This window comes from Rhamphochromis longiceps, linkage group LG12, assembly GCF_057381845.1.
Source record: "Rhamphochromis longiceps isolate RC_006_pf linkage group LG12, R_longiceps_female_GT1.1, whole genome shotgun sequence".
NCBI classification, from domain to species: Eukaryota; Metazoa; Chordata; class Actinopteri; order Cichliformes; family Cichlidae; genus Rhamphochromis; species Rhamphochromis longiceps.
Genome location: NC_140568.1, coordinates 1,528,334 through 1,548,900, shown reverse-complemented (window position 1 = coordinate 1,548,900; position 20,567 = coordinate 1,528,334). Strand labels below are relative to the sequence as shown.

The following is a 20,567-nucleotide window of genomic DNA, read 5'->3' as shown; positions in this document are numbered from 1 at the left end:
ACCACCACAGGCACATGCCAGCTTTTACTCTAAAGAGTCATTTCTGTCTCCATCCAGCCCAGCAGCTAGCTCAGTGGTCTGTTAGACAAGTACATGAGGTGAGTTTGTCAGCTGGGGAGTATATGTCGAACCAGTACCCACAACAGCATTTCCAGTCTAATGTTTCACAGTTATGGAGACTTTCAACTGCCACAAGAGGACAGTAATTTCTCCTGGGCTGTGGAACAGCTGATCTTGGACAGTAGAAGGAGATGTAACGCTGGATGTGAGGGAGGAGTATTTTCACCTGATGTTTGTGGTGGTTTGGGATGAGGTGGAGTAAATCTGAGGTGAGACACTGTTCTCCTGTGATCTCATCTTTTTCCAGCTGTTTTTACAACCTGACCATGCTCATCCACAGCTCTGACTTATCATTTTAAAATCAGCTTGAGTACTGTGAGGTCATCAATATCAGGTTTCTACCTTTGGTATAATGAACAGTACATATAAGCTTTCCTCCTCATCCTGCACTCATGCCCTGTCTCCACTAGTTCATCCTCACAGTCCATGGAAAAACAGGCAGTCCTTAAAATCAGACGAGGTTTATGTGGCAGCTGCACCAGATCCTGCAGTCTGTTCTGTCCAGGACATTGCACACAGCTGCCATCATTTCTTTAGCTATCAGAGGATGCAAGGACAGAAAATCTTTACATTTGTCCACATTTAGAAGCAGCTCTGCTTCATCATGCATACTCCCATAGAAACTGAAGCTTAATTGGGTATTTTCCAGGGGATCCCACAGGCAACCGCAAAAGACCACCCTTAACCTCAGGTCATCGTAGTCAAAGGAGCTTGCAAAGAAAAGCGTCTGGACTTCTTTAAGTTGCTTGAAGACGTTTCACCTCTCATCCGAGAAGCTTCTTCAGTTCTAAGGTCAAATGGTGGAGAGTCCCAGATATAAACCTAGTGGGAGTTTCCCCCCACAGAGGGACAAAAGGACCCCTGATGATCCTCTAATCACCTGAGCCAAGGTGTGAAACTGGGCGTGGGTCCCAATCAGCCAGAGTTTCGGGTGTGTTCATTGTGAAACCTGGCCCCACCTTATCATGCGAATTCCTGAGGTCAGATGGCCCAGGATGTGAGTGGGCGTTAAGGCGTCTGGGAAGGGATCTCAAAACTGGATTATAGATGGCAGAGAGTTGGTGTCGTAAACCCCGCCTCTGTTCAAAGATGGTCGCTCCTTTGACTACGATGACCTGGATGACTGAGAACCTTCACAGACTCAGGTCTCATAGTTGACTACAGATGTGCCAGCTGTCAAAGGGTGAGAGCCAGGGTGCACCCCAGACAGGTCGCCAGTCTGTCTGACAGACCACCATTCACACGCATGAGCAATTTGGGATTCCCCATTAAGCTGGTCCCCACTAACTGCATGTGTTTGGACTGTGGGAGGAAGCCAGAGTACCCAGTACCCAGCAAACACTGGGAGAACAGTTCTTGCTGTGAGGCAACAGCGCTAATCACCACAGCACAGTGCTGCCCACGTTCATGAGGTTAAAAAAGACAAAGGTATATTAAAAAAATCCGAATTAGAAAAAAGTTTACAGTTCTGGCTCGCTCAGTACTCATATAACATATGTTGGGGTGCTTTTTTTAAAGGGGCAGAGTTGGAGAACTTTATGATTGTACCATTATGTCCTGACTTGGCACAGTCATGCTTCTCTTAACATGTTATAGGTTTGGAGATGGCTACATGATCACAGTGAGGACAAAGAGCAGCTCCAGCGTCAAAGAGGTGGTTCGGTTTTTCAACAGAAACTTCCCCGAGGCTCTGCTGAAGGTACGTTACAGCAACTCTCCAGTGTCGTCATTTTACCCACAGAGCACCAACCTGACAGACGTAGCACCAGACTAAACCTCACTATCAGTTCAGTTGTGTTTTCATGATATAGTGTAAATTCACCCCAACAGCTGCTTTATATTGTAGATCTAAAGATCCTCATCAGAGAGAAAATAATACCACGGTTTAATAAATATAATAAAGAGCAAATATTACCTGAAGAGTGTGGTTATATACCAAAACTGGTGGTAGATCTTTAGCATCGCCATAGAATCGATTCAAGAATGTAAAGTTTTGTGTGGTTTAATTAGAAGATCTGTATTGTTTCATTAAGCTACTTTGCCTGTGCTATATCACTGTAATAAAACCTCTGCACATAAAGTCTGACGATGTGGACATTCAGTACTTACCTGTCCATTCAACAAGTGCAAGGAGCCTCCTACAACTGGTACAGCTGTTGACTGTCCCTAACTTTAGGTTCTAGTGGGGTGCATCTTTGGCTGGCTGTAGCTCAGGGTGTACATGATCAGAAGGTTGGTGGTTCAGTCCCTGGCTGCCCCAGTCTGCATGCCTTCAGCAAGATACTAACCCCAAGTTGCTCACCGATGCATCCATCCGAGTATGAATGTGTGTGAATGTTAGATAGTAAGCACTTAAAGCATAGAAGAAAGTGCTTGTGTGGATGTGGCATGTTGTATAGAGCGCTGTGAGTACTCTGTACTCTTTATATAAGAATCAGTCCATGTAGCATTCAGGTAGGGCTGCCACGATTACGTCGACGACTGATTTAATAGTCGACGCGTTGTTTGAAGCTTTGTAAGATCACAAAAGACGCAGGAATAAGTAGCAGGATTTAAGAGTGTAATAACGGACTGAAACAGAAGATGGCAGCACTGCATGTACAAGGATGCCAGCTGCCGTTAAACCCCGAAGAAGAAGAAGCAGCGTCCCAGAATTCATAGCGCGGCCCAGCTCAGTTTCCAACAATGGCGGCAGCTAGTTAGTTTTAATGTTACTCTTATTATTCTTTCTGGGTCACAAAATAAACGTTTAACATATTTTCAGGCGAGAATGTAGCTGTGTAAACCTCAAATATCTGCTCAGTTTATCAAGACACCGCATATTTTCAAAAGCGCTCCGACGTTTTCGGAGACGTCTGTTACCCACTAGCTCGTTAGCGAGCCGGGGGCTAGGCTCACTAGAGCCGTGAGAACACCGGACTCCCGGCAAATCGCGTCTTTCACTACTCAGGTTAAACATGATATATGAGTCACTTAGATAACTTCAAAATGTTGTTGTTTGGCTTTTTTTAGTATTTTATTTGTTCCTGAGTAAATCGGTTTGGCTGAGATTAAAGTTATAGTTTTTACACAGCTGAATAAACGTCAAGCAGACAGCTGATTATCAGAAGTGTGAGATGCTGGAGAATTTACTCCGGTGTCCTGTTATATTTTAGATAGCAAGGAGTTCATTAAACTCCACCGAAACAATCTGCAAATTTCATTAAAATTTAATAAACTATCATCTTGTCTTTATTTTTAGTTAGCACAGACCGTAAACACTTAAAGCTGTAAGCTAATGATAGTTATATGAGAGCAGATGCTGCTGGTGCAATAAGCTGTAGTTTTACGTCCAATGGATTTGATTAGTCGACTAATCGCAAAAATAATCAGTGACTAGTCGACTATCAAAATAATCGTTTGTGGCAGCCCTACATTCAGGTGAAACAGGGCAGGCATCCGGTCGTAGGCAGTTAAAGCTAGGCCAGTATCCTCAACACCAGCTTGAGTTAGCTACTAATTACTAACCTAATAGGTGATACCCACAGGATCAAGAGCTGGTCCATATCCCTATAATTGGAGTCACTGGCCACAGTTACAATACCACAGCTGAAAAATGTGGTAAACTGTAAACCGTGTTATCATATTTGCAGGAGCGTCACCACACCAAGGTGCAGTACCAGCTGAAGTCTGAGCGCATGTCCCTGGCTCAGGTCTTTAGTAAGATGGAGCAGGTGGTGGAGGTGCTGGGTATTGAGGACTACTCTGTCAGTCAGACTACTCTGGATAATGTGAGTGACTCAGTTTCATCCAAGACTTCAAAAAGGAATATCTTAAATAAAAAATAAAGTACAGGATCTCTTTTTCCATCCAGGTGTTTGTTAACTTTGCCAAGAAACAAAGCGATAACCTTGAGCAGCAGGATGTGTCGCCACTGGGCAGTGGAAAGTCCCCCCTGCAGCGCATCTTCAGCCTTCTAAAGTCTCGAACGGCCAACACAGAACTCAACGCTCTGATCAGTGAGGCGCCAGAAGAGCTGGAGAGCGATGATGATGAAGGTCTCATTAGCTTCGAAGAGGAACGGGTGAGCAGATCCTGCCTAGAGTTTTCTGTTTCTCTGTTCATTGAAGTTCAGAGGGAGGGGTACACAGGTGAAGGTGCAGCAGGCCCCACATCTGTGTCTGGAAGGTCAGTAACATGAGACAAACAGAGCTATAGTGTGTGGAAGAGACATCACCCAGAACTTGGGCTAGGACATACTGTAGTGTTACCACGAGATGTTGTAGCATCAGTGTAGCTTGCAGCAAGCAATGGAAACACTGCTACTACTGTAGAAGGACAGGTACTCAATGACCCTCATCACCACAGCACAAACCTCAGGAGACAACAGTGAAGAGTTAACACTGGAGTAGCTTTTCACCAGCAGAGTAAACAAATGTGCTTAACCAGCATGGTTTCCTCTACACATGTAAAAGCTAATGATTTAAACACATTCAGCCTGTTTTCAATGCAGCAGTGGCCTCTAAAGGAGCGAACCATCTAACGCTGACAGTGTTACATAAATGTAAGTGTTCACACAGGGTCTCAGCCCATCTATCATCAGGTAACAGAACAGGATTGCACCCTGAACAGGTGGTTAGTCTGTCAGACTTCAGACTGTGGAACAACAGGTAGTATGTGCAGACTCTGCAGATGAGCTGCAGGTCTGAACCAAGAACTTTCTCACACTGTTCTCAAACAAACACTGGATTTTCTTATGCACGCTCCCTGACAAAGACATCACCACTACGTGTTAGCACGTGTAGTGATTTTCTGGTGTGTATATTTGTGTGTGTTTGGCAGGTGCAGCTCTCTTTCAATACAGACACCCTCTGTTAAAATGAGCTACTTTCACATCAGAGAGCAGAGGGGAGGGCAGAGGGGGGACCCCTGATCCCACTGGTCTGAGCTATGCGTTCCTGAGAGTATGGCACCGCGACCCTGAAGAGGACCAAAACTCTCTGAACACAGCACCTGAGGTTCAGTATTTCAGGCTTCAGATGGACTCTGCACTAGGACGGCAACATTATACTTTGAGTGTGTGAATTTGAACCCTTTATGAAATGTTAAAAACCAAGTCTTTGATTCCACTGGTGTCTCTGAGCTGACTGGAATCACCCCCTAATCACAAAGGGTCCTTGTTACTCTGTAGACCTGCCTTGAGAGCATGCTGTGATGATGATAATACACCCTGTTTTTCTGTGGTAAGATTTATTTTGAAGGCAGCTACAAACTGCTGTGTTGGTTCGTTTGTTTAAATCTTTTTCTTTCTTTTTTCTGCGTGGGGGGGGGGGGGGGGGGTGCACCCTGTAAGGGGGCGTGCGTGGACCTGTGGGGGAGCAGGAGGCCTTCTTGCCTTCTTTGATGTTACCAGGTGAATGTACACGGGTGTTGTCATGGTGATGCCTCCTCCTCTCGTTTGTTCTGACACTGTACACGTGGTCGCTTTCTTTTCTGTTTTACATATTAGTATTTTTATTTATATTCTTATTATTTTTATGAATATTATTGTAACATGTTATTATGTTGTGCATTCTGGTGAGAAGATCCTCTGTAAATGGGGCACTGTGTATAATAAGAACAATAACTCCACCTGCAGTGAACATGAGCAGCATTGTAACAGCCTGAACGGTGGATTTGAATTCCTGACAACAACTGCACTCCTATCACTGTGACACTAACAGGGACCTTCAGATCACATTTGCAGTAATACGTGGGTACGCTCCATGTTTTATGATTTGCAGATGAACTTGTAATTTTTTCATGGCTTCTGGAATCAGCACATTACAAAAATATGGCTCTCTCACTGACCGTGTTGATATGTTCTTTAAACTGATCTCATGTTTCGTGATAACTGAGTTGTCCTGTCATCAACAACTCCTGTGTTGCTTCTTCTTTCACAGCTAGCTGCAGTCCTGGTTTGGTTATTACTCTGGTACTGGTGGGCTTTTTTCCCTGTTGCAGATGTTATCATTAAAAAAGAGTAACTGTCATCTTTCATGTCTGAGATTGTGAGCTTGACGGATAAAAGCAAGTCTGTCATGGACTTTAACAACTGTATGTCACCTACAGCCACTGGAGTTTTGAGCATTCATAGTTTAAAATAAATCTAAACTGTATGTTTTGGGATGTAAACATCAGATTCATATGTGAACTTAACCTTTAATAACGCCGTTGAAGCGTGTGTCTGATTAAACGACTGTTTCTGAACTGTAACTTACACTGAACAGAGGCTCTTCTTATGCTTTGTGTTTGTTGCAACAGTGAGCTTCGTCCCACACATCTGCAGCTCTGCTGCTGTGGACCTCTCGCTCCGATTATAAAAACGAGTCACGTGCCCAATGGAGTCAAATATTTTGAGCTTCTTCAAGACACAAGTCATCTTTTCTTGGACTTTTCTAAAGTCTTCACTCCGGGACTGTGTGAAAGCTACACCGCGTTTGCATGTTCCTTGTCATGCATCCATATTTTGATGAAATATGATGTCATCAAACATCCTTTTAGTCGTTTGATGACATCATATTTCATTCTAGTTCATCGAACGCGGTGCAGGCCAGTCGCATTCTTCTAGTTTTGGCCTTTTGCACATTATTGGACTTATTTATTCTTTTATTTAATTCACTTTTTCTTTCTTACTCTTGTGCTGCCTGTAACAAAGCATCCTCACACATCTGGGGTTATACCTTTTTTTGGTTGAACATTTTGAATATTGATATAAATATGATGAGCTGGGCTCCACTGGGAGAAGACAGCAGAGAGAGAAGAGAACAATATGTTTTTATTAACTCTGTACTATGAAATGTAAATTTGCTATTATTGTTTTAATAGTGAGAATTAATTAGGCGATTACACGGACTGAGACGGAGGCTACCACGTGGGTAATCTGTTGGTGTCTGTCTCCCTCACTCTGTCCTTTACAGTGTCAGCATTCAGCTGTGGCGCAGCTTTCACACAGTCCAGGAGTGAATAATGCAATAAATGAATGGCAGCATTCAGTTATTGCATTATTCACTGCTCTCCGTTTTTAGGTCTTTGCTTTTTTTAATGAAAAGCAACAAAAGTGGTATCCTGATTAGTAACTTGAAAAGAACTAATACTTTAAACATGACACCTTATAATATGTTTAAATAGCACAACAAAACACAACAAAATGTGGGGTTCCTATTTTGGCATGAGACTAAGGCCCTAAGTACGCTTTAATTATTTGTAATTCCAGCATAACTATATTTACCTACTAATACTAAGGTATTTACCTTCAAATAAGGGAATCGAGTCGTTTAACCTTATCTAACGTCCAGATGTTTTACTGCCTCCTTTAGTTCACCCCTTTGTGTTGTGAGTCCTGCGTTTGCGTCCTATTCCTGTCTCCTGCACAGCACATCATGAGGTGTGGTGCTTGCATGTGGAAGATTTTACTGTGAACAGACAACACGCAGTCAAGGGAGCAGGTGGAACAAGCCATCCGTAAACTGCCAAAACAGAGGAAATGCATCCAAGAAACTGCTGCAATATGTTAAGGTTCAAAATTGAGGAGGGAGAGTACAAACCACCCTTGGTCCAGAAGCTCTTGGTCAAACAATGATTTTTAATGAATACACACGTGTGGGAAGACAACTCTGTACGCAAGTTCCTCTACTCTAATCTTAAGTCACCTTTTTAACAAAAAATCATTAGAACCGCCTATTCTACTAAAAGCTCCAAAAGAAAAACAACCACTTTAATCAATTAAGTTTAAGCATATAAGCAATTACTCCTGTATACATTTCATCATAGCTAAATGCTGCCTTGAAACAACTCCTGTGTGTTAACACTAACTTCATTTTAAAACCTCACATTTCCTATGTTATAACCTGTTTTTGGTATAGCCTTTTTGTTTCATTTGGCTCCTTTTAATTTAACAATACCTTCTAATTCTAGTTTATCAGACTTAACCAAAATATATGCTTTCCTTCCTCTTTGGTCCTTCTTTAAGTTCAGTTAAAAGCTAAATCAATTTGAGGCCTTTTGCCTGGAATCAATACTGTCATGTGTGTTTATGGACTCTGTGTGTAATCTCCCTGTGTTCTCTGGGTGTATTTAAGTTGTGTCTTCTGTTATGGTAGTTGCTGGTTCGTCTGTGTTGTTTCCCCTCGGTCTCCCTGCGTCTCTTGTGTATTTCCTGTTTTACTTTGACAGTCTCTCGTCAGTATGCGTAATGTTGTGTTCACTCCTGCCCTGTCTCGTTATGTTTATCAGTGTCACCTGTGTTCCCCACCTTATTAACAGCATTCCTGCTCCTCAGCCAGAAATTAGGGCTCCACTTGCCACTTACCCCCTCTGCCTCAGCCCAGCGGCTTTACCCTTAAGGTCCCGTCTTCTTCACTTCATCTCACCAGTGAGTCTGAGCTCACAGGGACTGAGTGAGGCCAAGTAATCGTGACTGTGCCTGCCTTAGGTTGTCCCAGGGTTTCGAGGTGGGATCTTACCCGTCATGGGCTATCCAGCCTTCCATACTCGCCTGATACGGGGCCCAAGTGGGCAGGGGAGGGAACACACTGGCTCTGGAAATTAAAGGAGTATAAGCTGCTTCCTTCATTGCATCTTATATTAAACTATCTCACTTCTGATTCCTTCCTAGAATAATTTCACATATGGCACTTTGTGTATGTGTGTTTTCTATTCATTAATGTAATTGTCAGTTATTTTCTCTCTTCATTTTACCTTCTTTTGTTTGTTTGTGACGTTCTACTTTAGTTCTACTAAACCTTGATGTAAAAACAATACTCCCTTATTTCACGCACACACTCTGCATTTTGCCTACGCACACACTTCTCTCTCAGACTTCCTCTGTTCACACACCGCCTTGCACTCACTCTACTATCAACTTTCATAGTGTTATTATTATTTAATATTTTGTACACCTCACACAGAATCATTCAAATCGAGTACTCACAGCATTCACATCACAACCTTCAACTTTCACTTTCAATCCTGCAAGACGCAGAGATGGACATCTCCTTCCCCTAACATAAAACTAAATTACCATATCAACATACAATTACTGAAATTCAAACTCAAATACACCGTCTGTTTTAATAAAGTAAAAGAGTAAACGGGTGTACCAAGTGTATGTACTTATGCGTTCTTGAACTGAAAGAAAAAGAAACTCAAACTCTTATAACATCACTCATGCCTCTCTCAAATTAAAAACACTTTCAAACTTTAAAACATCCTACTTGACATCACCAAAGAAATACCTCTCACCTTTATTCATCATTCAAAACCTTCTAGTCACCGCATTCACACACTTAAACTGTGACTAGAGTTGAGGAATATAACTCAAAACACACTTTCCTAAGAGTATTTTAGACATGCTTGTCATAATCAGAAAGAGCAAGTCAAAAACAAACAAACGAAAAATTGAAACCTCCATTAATTCTCACCGCACACACAAGAAATTGAAAAAATAAACCACACCAGCAACTAATGCTGGAGAAAAGTTACTACTGAAAGTAATGTGTTAGTCTTAAGTATATACAGTGCACTCAATATATTTATATATCTGCATCCAAACTCAGTCAATTACTATACATCCACTACGGCAACTCAAAACTTTATTTATAACCCTCTAGTAAACATAAATGGCATCTTAAACACACACTCTACAATGTTTGCAGCAGTATTTGTAAAACCAACTGTGGTTTAAACAGTTCACTGCTTACTCATTTGCATTTTCACTCACACACACACCGTCTAAAAATAGCTCCAGCATTGCCTCAGACTCCTTTCACACAGAGATCTCTTATTTTATATTACAAAGACATCTTATATTTACAACCACTGTCAGATCTGTCAGCTTTAGCGCCTACACAATTTAGACAAATTTAAAATAACCGCCCAGCGGATAAACTCCCTGAGTTTTTTGCGACCAATTAACCAGTATCAGACTCTACTGTTTCTGGCCTCATCTCTAAAATCCCTAACTCAATTTAAAAGCGTCAACCAACCCAAACTTTGCCTGAAGCTCTATTTTTGGCGTTTCACAGCCAAGGCTTACCCCGAAGTTTTAAGTTAAAGTTACACGCCCGAAGTCCAACTTCTCCTGTCCAAAAAAGCGCAGACTACCGTTCCAAACGGTAAGGAGACTCTAACTCCTAGTTATTCTGGAGTGCCCCAAGCTCCACAGTGACCAACTGACTATCCCTCTTCGAGGACAATGCCTAAGCGTCCTTGGCATTGGCAAGCGTTACCTCTGAGCACTGCGCTTCCTAGCAGACTCGAACTGCCGTTCTAGAATAATTTATAATGCTTTGAAACAACAATCAACACCCAACACAAGTGTATGACTGAGGCAGATCTACCCTGATGGACAATGGGGACTCTAACCCACAAAATGACCAACCAAGGTCTGACCTAATGACCAACCGGGACTTTAACCCACAAAATGACCAAATTTCCTACCAAACTACTTGAGACTCTAACTCAATTTCTTTGGGACTTCAACCCAGTATTTAACTACTTGAGACTCTAACTCAATTTCTTTGGGACTTCAACCCAGTATTTAAACTTTTCCTGGCAGACTCTAACTGCTCTCGCAGACTTTAACTGCTTTCATTTCTTCTTAGCAGAACTCTAACTGCTTCAACTCATGAGATTTTTCATCAAAATCAAAACAGACATCCACCAGTAACTTCAGTGAGTAGACTTAAATTTTATCATATCCAATTTGGCACACTTTGGAAATAATTCAACAGGTAGTGCCTTACCTTTTGGATAAGCCGGCTTATGCCCACTCACTTCGACCACTGGAATTCATGTCTGCCCGTCAGACCACCTAAGACCAAATTTCTCCATCTACACCTCCAATTCTCCCTCCTCAACCACCGGACGAGCCCCCAAATGTTAAGGTTCAAAATTGAGGAGGGAGAGTACAAACCACCCTTGGTCCAGAAGCTCTTGGTCAAACAATGATTTTTAATGACTACACACGTGTGGGAAGAACACTCTGTACGCCGACAGCAAGTAGTCTTCAACTTAATCAAAGCATGAACAGATATTTTATAGCATCAGGGTTTGATTTACTGACGCCCCTTCATGCGTCACAGATACATTTTATACATAGATCAGATCAACACCACAATGGCTTTTCACCCAGAAAATCATCTTCTATTTTCATGGCTGGTACTTTCCGTTCTTGTCTTAAAGTGAATTGTTCCTCTTTCTTGCCGAGACAACAAATCTCTCCTCTAAATAAATCTAACTCATGTGTGTGTGTGTGTTGACCTCACATGCTCTTTGTGTCACCTCTTCACCTACTAACTGTCTGTGTCTCGCCCTCAAATGCTCTTTCTCAATTCACCTGTTGCACTTCTGACCTTTCACCAGACCAGAGGCTCACTGAGACTATATGTATGTCTTCTACTAAATAAATGTTTTAACCAAGAACTTCTACTAAAACCTTAATATAAAATGACCTGATATAAGTGTTTTGTAAGCATGTATTGCAATTCCTTCTATGGCTCCAAGTCACTTGCACAATAGATTGTCCGGACATCGCGCCGAACAAAGCTTCCAATCCCCAATTAATTGACCGAGCTCCAACTCTTTAATAAGCACAGATATGCATTGTGTATAAAATAGTCATAACTGCACCTGAAATACAAGGTCAACATAATAACTGTATGCATAACATCTTAAGGCCTTCTTAAAGCTATCTGTTACATTGTTAAAGCCTCGTCTTAGCCTGCTGCTCAAAATAACTTCCTGCTTCTGCAAACTCTCTGCAAGCCTGTTTCCTGTCAGCCTGTGACTTTTAGCCTTTCTGAAAGACACACACTGTTCAACCCCTGAATGCAATATAAACTCCAGATTATATTATTAATGCAATGGTAATAATGATGATTATTTAACAATAGCAGTAAAATAATTTCCCTGCTCCACAAATATTAGAGTAGCGAACTCTACAGGTTGGTACATCCTGAGAAAGAAAGAAAGACGTTTGACCTTTAACAAACACATTTATTCATATCACAATTCAATAATACAAACAAAACGCTCACAAAGTCAAAGGAAGCATCACAAAAACACCACCCAAAAACCACACACACTTAGATCCACGTGTAGTTATCAAAACAAATACACTGAATAATAATATCACTCTAAAAATGCAAAACAAGTGCACCATCCTCCCTCAATGAACATAAAACATCTCTAATACACCACAAATCTGTAAACATCTGTAGATTACAACACGATAAAAAGCATCCACTTTCAATCTCGATGCAACTAAGCCCTTAAAACTAAGTGCTGCATCAGTCCAACCCTGTCCAAGCATTAAATGTTTCCTCGTTTTCCAAATTGCGAACTTTGCCATACCAAGAAGGAAATTGATTAAGACATGAGTCTTCTTTTTCAAAGCTCTGTACTTAAGACTAAAAACAAAAACTGCCATAGAAAAACGCTCACCCAGGGCTTCCACCCATTCCTGCAATAAACTAAACAGGCTTTTTAACCTCACACAGGACAAAAACAAGTGACAGCGACTCCTGTTGTTCACAAAATAGACATCCACCCCTAGTAGTCGGGTCTAGCTGTGTGTCTGTTCGTAGCTATAAATCCATGTATAATCCTCCACTGGAGGTCACCAACCTGTTTCTCAACAGGTGGCTTATACAGGACCCTCCATCTGCCCTTCGGGGCAAGGTCTGAACCAAAAACCTGTGTCCACCTCGACTCCCTGACCCCCCGAGCACAAGTTCAGCACCTTGGCACAACTCTGATACAGGTGCTTCTTCCCACATGAACTGAGAACACCCGACACCAGTCCATTCTCCTCATGCCATCCATCAAAAGCTGGCGCAGCTGAAAGTACTGGAAATACGTACTCGTACCCATTATACCACTGGTCAGCTAGATTGCAATTTTCAGCAAATAGTTTCAGTGACACAGGTAAGGACTCCCAGACGTCTTCCAGGATCCTCTTTAAGATTCTGGTGGACTTGATGTTAGTAAGGTCACATATCCTTTCTATCGATAGTTTTGCGAGGTGACCCAGTTTCACAATCCCAGCTTGAATGAACTTGGTCCTTATTGTAGGTGATGACAGCAAACAAAAAGTCATTGTGAAACAATGGTTCTTCAAAAATCCCCAGCCAGGTCTAGGGTCAGGATCACGGAAAATCTTCAGCGTTTTCCAAGCATCCAACACTGAATGATAAAAAGGTGTTAAACCCATCATATCAAGCTCTGCTGTTTTAAGCAAAAACAGATGCTTATCCAGTCCAGGATATCCAGCTTTCTGGGGAAGCAGCCGAGCCAAGGGCAGCCAACAGTAACTACTTCCATAAAGCAGCTTCTGAGCAGTTTGTAATCTGAACGCAGTGGTCTTGGCCATGATATCCACAAGTCCTTGACCTCCCTCTGACACGGCAAGAAACAGTACAGATGCCTTAAGCCAATGCTGCCTGGACCAGAAAAAATCCACAATGAGACGCTGAACAGCCCAGCAGGTGGAACCAACCCCACAAGCTTGTGCCACAGGGACGAGGCAACCAGATTATTGGCAATCAGAGCCCTACCCCTATATGACAGCTGGGGTAGCAACCATGTCCATTTACACAACTTGGACTCAACTTTTTCCTGTACGCCCCTCAGTTCTTTTTCTGAAATTGTTCGTTACCTATAAAAAGTATAAAAAGTGTCTTAATACCATTCCTTCCCCAGCACATATTTCCTGGCAGGGTTGGACTGTTCTCTACGCACCAGTTACCCACCAATAAGTCCGGGACAATCGCCTGGACGCCGAAACTCCTGGTAGCCAGGAGGATGTGATCCGCCTCTTCCGCAAGGGAGCGGTAATCCTTCGTGGCCAATAGCGGGGAGTTGGTAAGGCCAGCGCGCACTGGAGCCGGCAGCTGTCGGAGAAAGAGGTAGGTGAAGAGGAATCCTCCGTCATCCGTGGCCAGTAAGGACAGCATGCTCTCCATGAGCTCGAGAGTGGTGCCGTCGCCCAGGCCCGCGAGGGAAAGGAGTTTCTCGGCCCGCTCAGCATCAGAGAGGGAGTAACGCCGCAGCAGCGCCTTGAGGGCGGTGTACTTGCCTGGGCTGGGGGGTCCCGGAGAAGAGTCATCACGCAGCGGGTTGACAGCGGGTCAAGTGAGGTCACCACATGGTGGTATTTAGCAGAGGTGTAGATTCAAGTCACATGACTTGGACTCGAGTCAGACTCGAGTCATTAATTTTATGACTTTAGATGTTCTAAGACTTGTGACTTGACTTGGACTTTTACACCAATGACCTGGGACTTGAATTGGACTTGAACCGGTTTACTTGAAGAGACTTGATATTTCACCCAAATATAAAAGTTAACACGCATATTATATAGAAAGTGTGCACCATTAATTCAATTCATTCATTCATTTATTCAAACCACACTCCGTACATATGTGTGCCTGAGCTGTAGCACAGCCAATCAAATTAACCAGATGTTTTTATTAAAAGAAAAAAAACGCTCAAAAATGCTGCAAAGAGTTATTTTTTTCAGGTACATAAATTATTAAGTAGTCAACAAAAAACCGAAATGCAACATGCAAAACATGTAAGAAGAGAATCACAGAAAGATATGGAACAACTTCCAACTTTGTCCGACAGTTGAAGTTGCATAAAGAACAGTAGGCGGGGCTTCTCTTTTGCTACGATGAGATAGCTGACTTCATCTAACTAGCAAATGTTGTCCAGGCTCCATTGGAGATACAGTTTTTTTTTTAATGTGTATGATATTTTTGTCATGCGATTTTAAAGCCGGTCCTACAACCGCATCCAAGAATAACATGCAGCTTATCTCAGAACTGTCGGTGAAAATTATTCTTGGAGCTAGGTTTAATTGAGCTGCATTTTATAGAGGTGCAATTTCACAATTTGTGTATATTTTCTAAGTTCACTATTTCGTTATGTGTTGAGAAAAACACAGATTTAAAAATTACATGGTCTAACACAGCGGTCTCCAACCTTTTTTGCGCCACGACCGGTTTATGCCCGACAATATTTTCACGGACCGGCCTTTAAGGTGTCGCGGATAAATACAACAAAATAAAACTAGTACCGGTACCGAAAAAAAGAAAATTTATTCATAACACACGTGAAAGACCCAGGAAACCAGAGTAAACGATAAAAACGATAACAAAATAACGCTGACAACCGATAAAAACCCTGAAAACCAGACATTTCACACCTGAGCCTCAACTCTCGCGGCCCGGCACCAAACGACTCACGGACCGGTACCGGTCCGAGGCCCGGGGGTTGGGGACCGCTGGTCTAACATTTACATTTAGCATATAACTGCAACATGCTTTTTTTTTTTTTTTTTAAAGACTTGAAAGGACTTGAAATTCAAAGTTTCAGACTTGTGACTTTACTCGGACTGTTACACCAGTGACTTGAGACTTGACTCTGACTTGCCTGACATTACTTGAGACTTGACTTGTGACTTGAGGATAAATACTTGAGACTTGCAAAACAATGACTTGGTCCCACCTCTGGTATTTAGTATCGTCGGCTGAAACTCCACGAAGAGCAAACTGAGCTTCTACGTGCACGAACCATAAAGGAGGGTCGTGAAGCCAAAAATCCGGCAATTTAAGCGCTACAGCAAACGCAGCCATCAGCGGAGGTGGAAGTCCGGCAGCAGCCGATGCTTCCAGGCCACCAATGTGGGGGTCACCAATGTGGAGGTATGTAATAACGACAGGAGAGGTCTCAATGTCTCACTCCAACTTTATTAACTGACTCTGTAGCAGAGGTGGAGCCAGACATTTGAAACACCTGGGGCTTAGCCCTAAAGGGTAGTATGCATGTGGGATTTTTTTTTTTTTTAGAATAGGTAGAATAGGTAGAAGTGACTGAAAGATTAATTGGCTCTGTTTTGAGTTTTGTTCAAAAAAGAATGACTTCATATAGGAAAAAAATATATCACATATACAGGACACCTTAAGCTAGGTTTTTAATTAAGCAGCAAGGCAGAACAAAATCAGGGCTGTATCAAGACACAGGGACTAAACCCCAATTCAACCAGACCCAGAACTGATCCGGAATTAAAACAGGACTACAACAGTTCAAAATCAGGACTACTTGGGACTTAACCAAGACAGAACCAGAATCAGAACTAGATGATAGCAGCACTAAAAATCATCATAGACCTGCACTACACTTATTTTTTAATTCTACCAAAGTCCAATATTTAGATTGAGAAAAGTTTATATAATTATTTATCCTTGTTGTGCAAACAAGCCTGCAGAACTTAATAAATATAGAATTTGAAAAATAGTAAACCTAAAAAGAAACACTAGGTACGAGATACATGAGGACCTGTGATACGGTGATACTTCTGGTAAACAACCATGTGACTAACATGTGAGTCTCACCTGCTCTTGTTTCACCTCTCTCTGTGTGTTCCTCTCTCCCTCTTTGTGCTGACAATCATCAAATATACAGTTGAAACCAGATATTTACACACAAACACTTTTTTAATTGTAACATCAAATTAGACTAAATGTTTATTTTTTTAGGTTGATAAATATAAAAACACATTTGTTAACTTTAAGAGTAAAGAGAGAAACTGTCTGTATTTCTTAATTGTAAATGGCACCAAATTGTATTCAAACTGAGCCACACTTATGGAGCTCCACAGTTCTCTTCCTGGTGTTTTGTTGACATCTCTTGATGTTCCCATGTCACAGAAACAGGCTCTGTGTTTTGCCTTATATGCATCCACAGCTGTGCCACCAGTTTACTCACATGGACTCTACTAACCTATCAGAAGCTTCTTCAGCTCAGGATGGAATCGTCTGGAGTTTCTTATTAATTAACAATAAACTTAGTGTATATGTACTCCTAAATTTGATGAAAGTGATAAAAAATAGAAGCTCTGTCTCTCTTTATTCTGACATTTAACTAATTCAAAAGATATTTCAATATTTATTTATTTTATACTGAACAACATACAAAGCATAATATATAAAATAACATCTACCTGAGTTTTTCTTTGAAAGAAGCCCCTTATGTCCATTCTTGTATATCAGTGCATTACTGAAACCGATTTATTTAGCCGTGGAGGGAAACAACTGAAAATATGAAATAAACACATGTAAGCTGAGACTCTCTAAAGAAACAGCTTTGTTGTTGTTCGGCTTTTCATTTCGCCATTTGTTGATTCACTTGAAGAGCGAGTAACGTAATATTGGTCAAGTGATCAGTTTGATATCAATCTTTCGTGATTCACCGTCATATTTACATTATTTGTACAGTACGAATGATTTGCTTTGGTACCTGGTCGAACTTAAGCTCTCCTCTGTCTGCCTGGCTGCGTTTCTCCAACGGCGCACTCGCAGGCAGCAGCTGCCCCGCCCCCTCGCTCAGTGCCTGAGCTCGGATCATACCAATATCAGGGGGGATTCACGCACAGTCGTAAATTCCCACAGTGTGCACTATGTGCTTCAAATATTGTGTGCACTTTTTGTTTTATACAGTTGTCAGCCAGGCATCTAACTATGAAAAAATTACACTCCAAAAGACCCCGGGCTTCTGACAAAACAACCCGGGCTTAAGCCCAGTAAGCCACCCCCCCCCCCCGCTCCGCCACTGCTCTGTAGAACTTCACATACAGTAAGCGCCAAAATCTCCACCCCAGCACTTCCCTTCAACTTGGGTGTGAGTGGAGCCACCTGGTGGTCCGCCACAGTCTAACATACATGTAAATGCTGTAATTTGATTATTTTAATAAACCATGTGACTTGGATGGATTCGATGCTGGCGTGACCACAGTCCAAGGGGCCACTCAATGAGTTTGTGTGTTCGCTCAGACACATGAAACATTAGAGGGAACATTGGTGTCATCGTGAAACTAGTGTTTATTGATGATGTGACACAGGACAGAAGCAGCCGAGTGCTCAGAGACAGACTGTCTGCTCACATCCAGCTAAATGCAGTCAGACTGCAGAGTTTCATAATGCAGATGGACAATGACTGAAAACACACAGCCAAAGAAACCCAGGACTTTATTAAAGCAGAGAAGTGGAAAATTCTTGTGTGGGCAGCTCAGTCACCTGATCTTAACTCAGCTGAGCATTGAGACTGACCTTTGGAAAAAAGGCCCACAAACAAACAGCAGCTGAAGGCCGCTGCAGTAAAGGCCCAGCAGAGCATTAAAAAGGAGGAAACCAGCATCTGGCGATGTCCATGAGCTCAACACTTCACGCTGTCACTACCAGCAAAGGCTTTTCAACCAAGGATTGGAAATGAACATTTTATCTTCATTTATTTAATTTGTCCAATTACCTTTGAGCCCGGAAATGAAGGGCTCACTGACAATTAAAATAAATCAACAAAATTACTTACAGTATAATCTGTGTGTCCTTCCCAGTACTTAAAATGACTTACACAGTAATTAAGATTACTGCATTTACAGTTACTCTAGAAAAAGGATTGTTTTGTTTGGCACTGTGTAGTTAAAGCTCGTTTTCCGGTTAAGAAGTGTTTCATGTTCTTTGTTTTTCATTAAAGGTGAATAAAAACAGGCTCAGATATAATAATGAGAACTATCAATGTATCATTTTTATATTTCATATAAAAAGACAATTGAATAAGATAAGATAAGATAAAACTTTATTAATCCCTCGGGTGGGTTCCTCTGGGAAATTCGGTTTCCAAAAAGCACAGCACCGACAGAAGTTACAGAGTTACAGAATATTATATATATATACACACATATATAAATACAGAGACATATATAAATAAAATATACAAAGGGGATAAATAGGAATAAAAATAAAAATACAAGTGAATTGCACATTTCAAGTATTGAGGTCTATTGCACCGTTGACTGTTAACAAAAGTATTGCACAGTGAGGTGAAGAGGCACTACAGCTTAGTTGTTCCCCCCTCCTTTGTCCTCCTGTCTCCCCTCCCTCTCCCCTCCAGAGAGGAGTTAAACAGTTTGATGGCCTGTGGGACAAAGGAGAATATGCACAAACCTAAGCAGTACTTACTCAGTAACTCCTTACAATTTGTGTCTCCTTTCCTGTTAAACACCTGGATGTTAGATAAGGTAAAATAACTCTATCCCCTTCTTTTAATGTAAATACCTTAGTATTAGTAGGTAAATATAGTTATACTGTAATTTCAGATAAAATAGGGACCCCAAATTTTATGTTCTGTTGTGCTATTCAAACATACACACAAGATTATATATATGAAATACATTACATTTAGAGCACTACAGTGCAGTGACAAAAACTGTAAACAGGACAGTGATTAATGAAATACTGCAAAATGAAATACCAAACCTAAATCAGCTGAAGTGGAAGTGACTGTGAAGACTGATGTCATGAAGTGGAAACTGAATCCAGTCGGATTAACACAACGCTGTAGCTGCCAGTTCATATTGACTTTACTATTTAGCTCTTGTGGCAAGAAAGAGTGAATTTGCTCTTTTGTAATCTGACACACACACACACACACACACACACACACACACATATATATATATATATATATAAAAACACCCAGCACGCCCCTGCGGGCGGTTTATCCTTCAAGCTCGGGTCCTCTACCAGAGGCCTGGGAGCTTGAGGGTCCTGCGCAGTATCTTAGCTGTTCCCAGGACTGCGCTCTTCTGGACAGAGATCTCCGATGTTGTTCCCGGGATCTGCTGGAGCCACTCGCCTAGCTTGGGAGTCACCGCACCTAGTGCTCCGATTACCACGGGGACCACCGTTACCTTCACCCTCCACATCCTCTCGAGCTCTTCTCTGAGCCCTTGGTATTTCTCCAGCTTCTCGTGTTCCTTCTTCCTGATATTGCTGTCATTCGGAACCGCTACATCGATCACTACGGCCGTCTTCTTCTGTTTGTCTACCACCACTATGTCCGGTTGGTTAGCCACCACCATTTTGTCCGTCTGTATCTGGAAGTCCCACAGGATCTTAGCTCGGTCATTCTCCACCACCCTTGGGGGCATCTCCCATTTTGACCTCGGGACTTCCAGGTTATACTCGGCACAGATGTTCCTGTACACTATGCCGGCCACTTGGTTATGGCGTTCCACGTATGCCTTGCCTGCTAGCATCTTGCACCCTGCTGTTATGTGCTGGATTGTCTCTGGGGCATCTTTACACAGCCTGCACCTGGGGTCTTGCCTGGTGTGATAGACCCCAGCCTCTATGGATCTTGTGCTCAGAGCTTGTTCTTGTGCTGCCATGATTAGTGCCTCTGTGCTGTCTTTCAGTCCAGCTTTGTCCAGCCACTGGTAGGATTTCTGGATATCAGCCACCTCCTCTATCTGCCGGTGGTACATACCGTGCAGGGGCCTGTCCTTCCATGATGGTTCCTCGTCTCCCTCCTCTTTCTTGGGTTTCTGCTGCCTGAGGTATTCACTGAGCACTCGGTCAGTTGGGGCC

At 42.2% G+C, this 20,567-nt stretch overlaps 1 protein-coding gene across 1 annotated transcript in view; it reads left to right on the top strand.

Moving 5' to 3' along the window:
- The window catches only part of abca2 (ATP-binding cassette, sub-family A (ABC1), member 2), a 106,721-nt gene extending 100,381 nt beyond the window's left edge, over window positions 1-6,340 (top strand). Inside the window, exons 45-48 of the mRNA XM_085424301.1 lie at window positions 1,717-1,819; window positions 3,753-3,890; window positions 3,974-4,183; window positions 4,942-6,340. Coding sequence (XP_085280427.1) covers window positions 1,717-1,819; window positions 3,753-3,890; window positions 3,974-4,183; window positions 4,942-4,977 — 487 coding nt within the window. The 3' untranslated portion in view covers window positions 4,978-6,340. The remainder of the gene's footprint in view (window positions 1-1,716; window positions 1,820-3,752; window positions 3,891-3,973; window positions 4,184-4,941) is intronic.
- The last annotated feature ends 14,227 nt before the right edge of the window (window positions 6,341-20,567 follow it).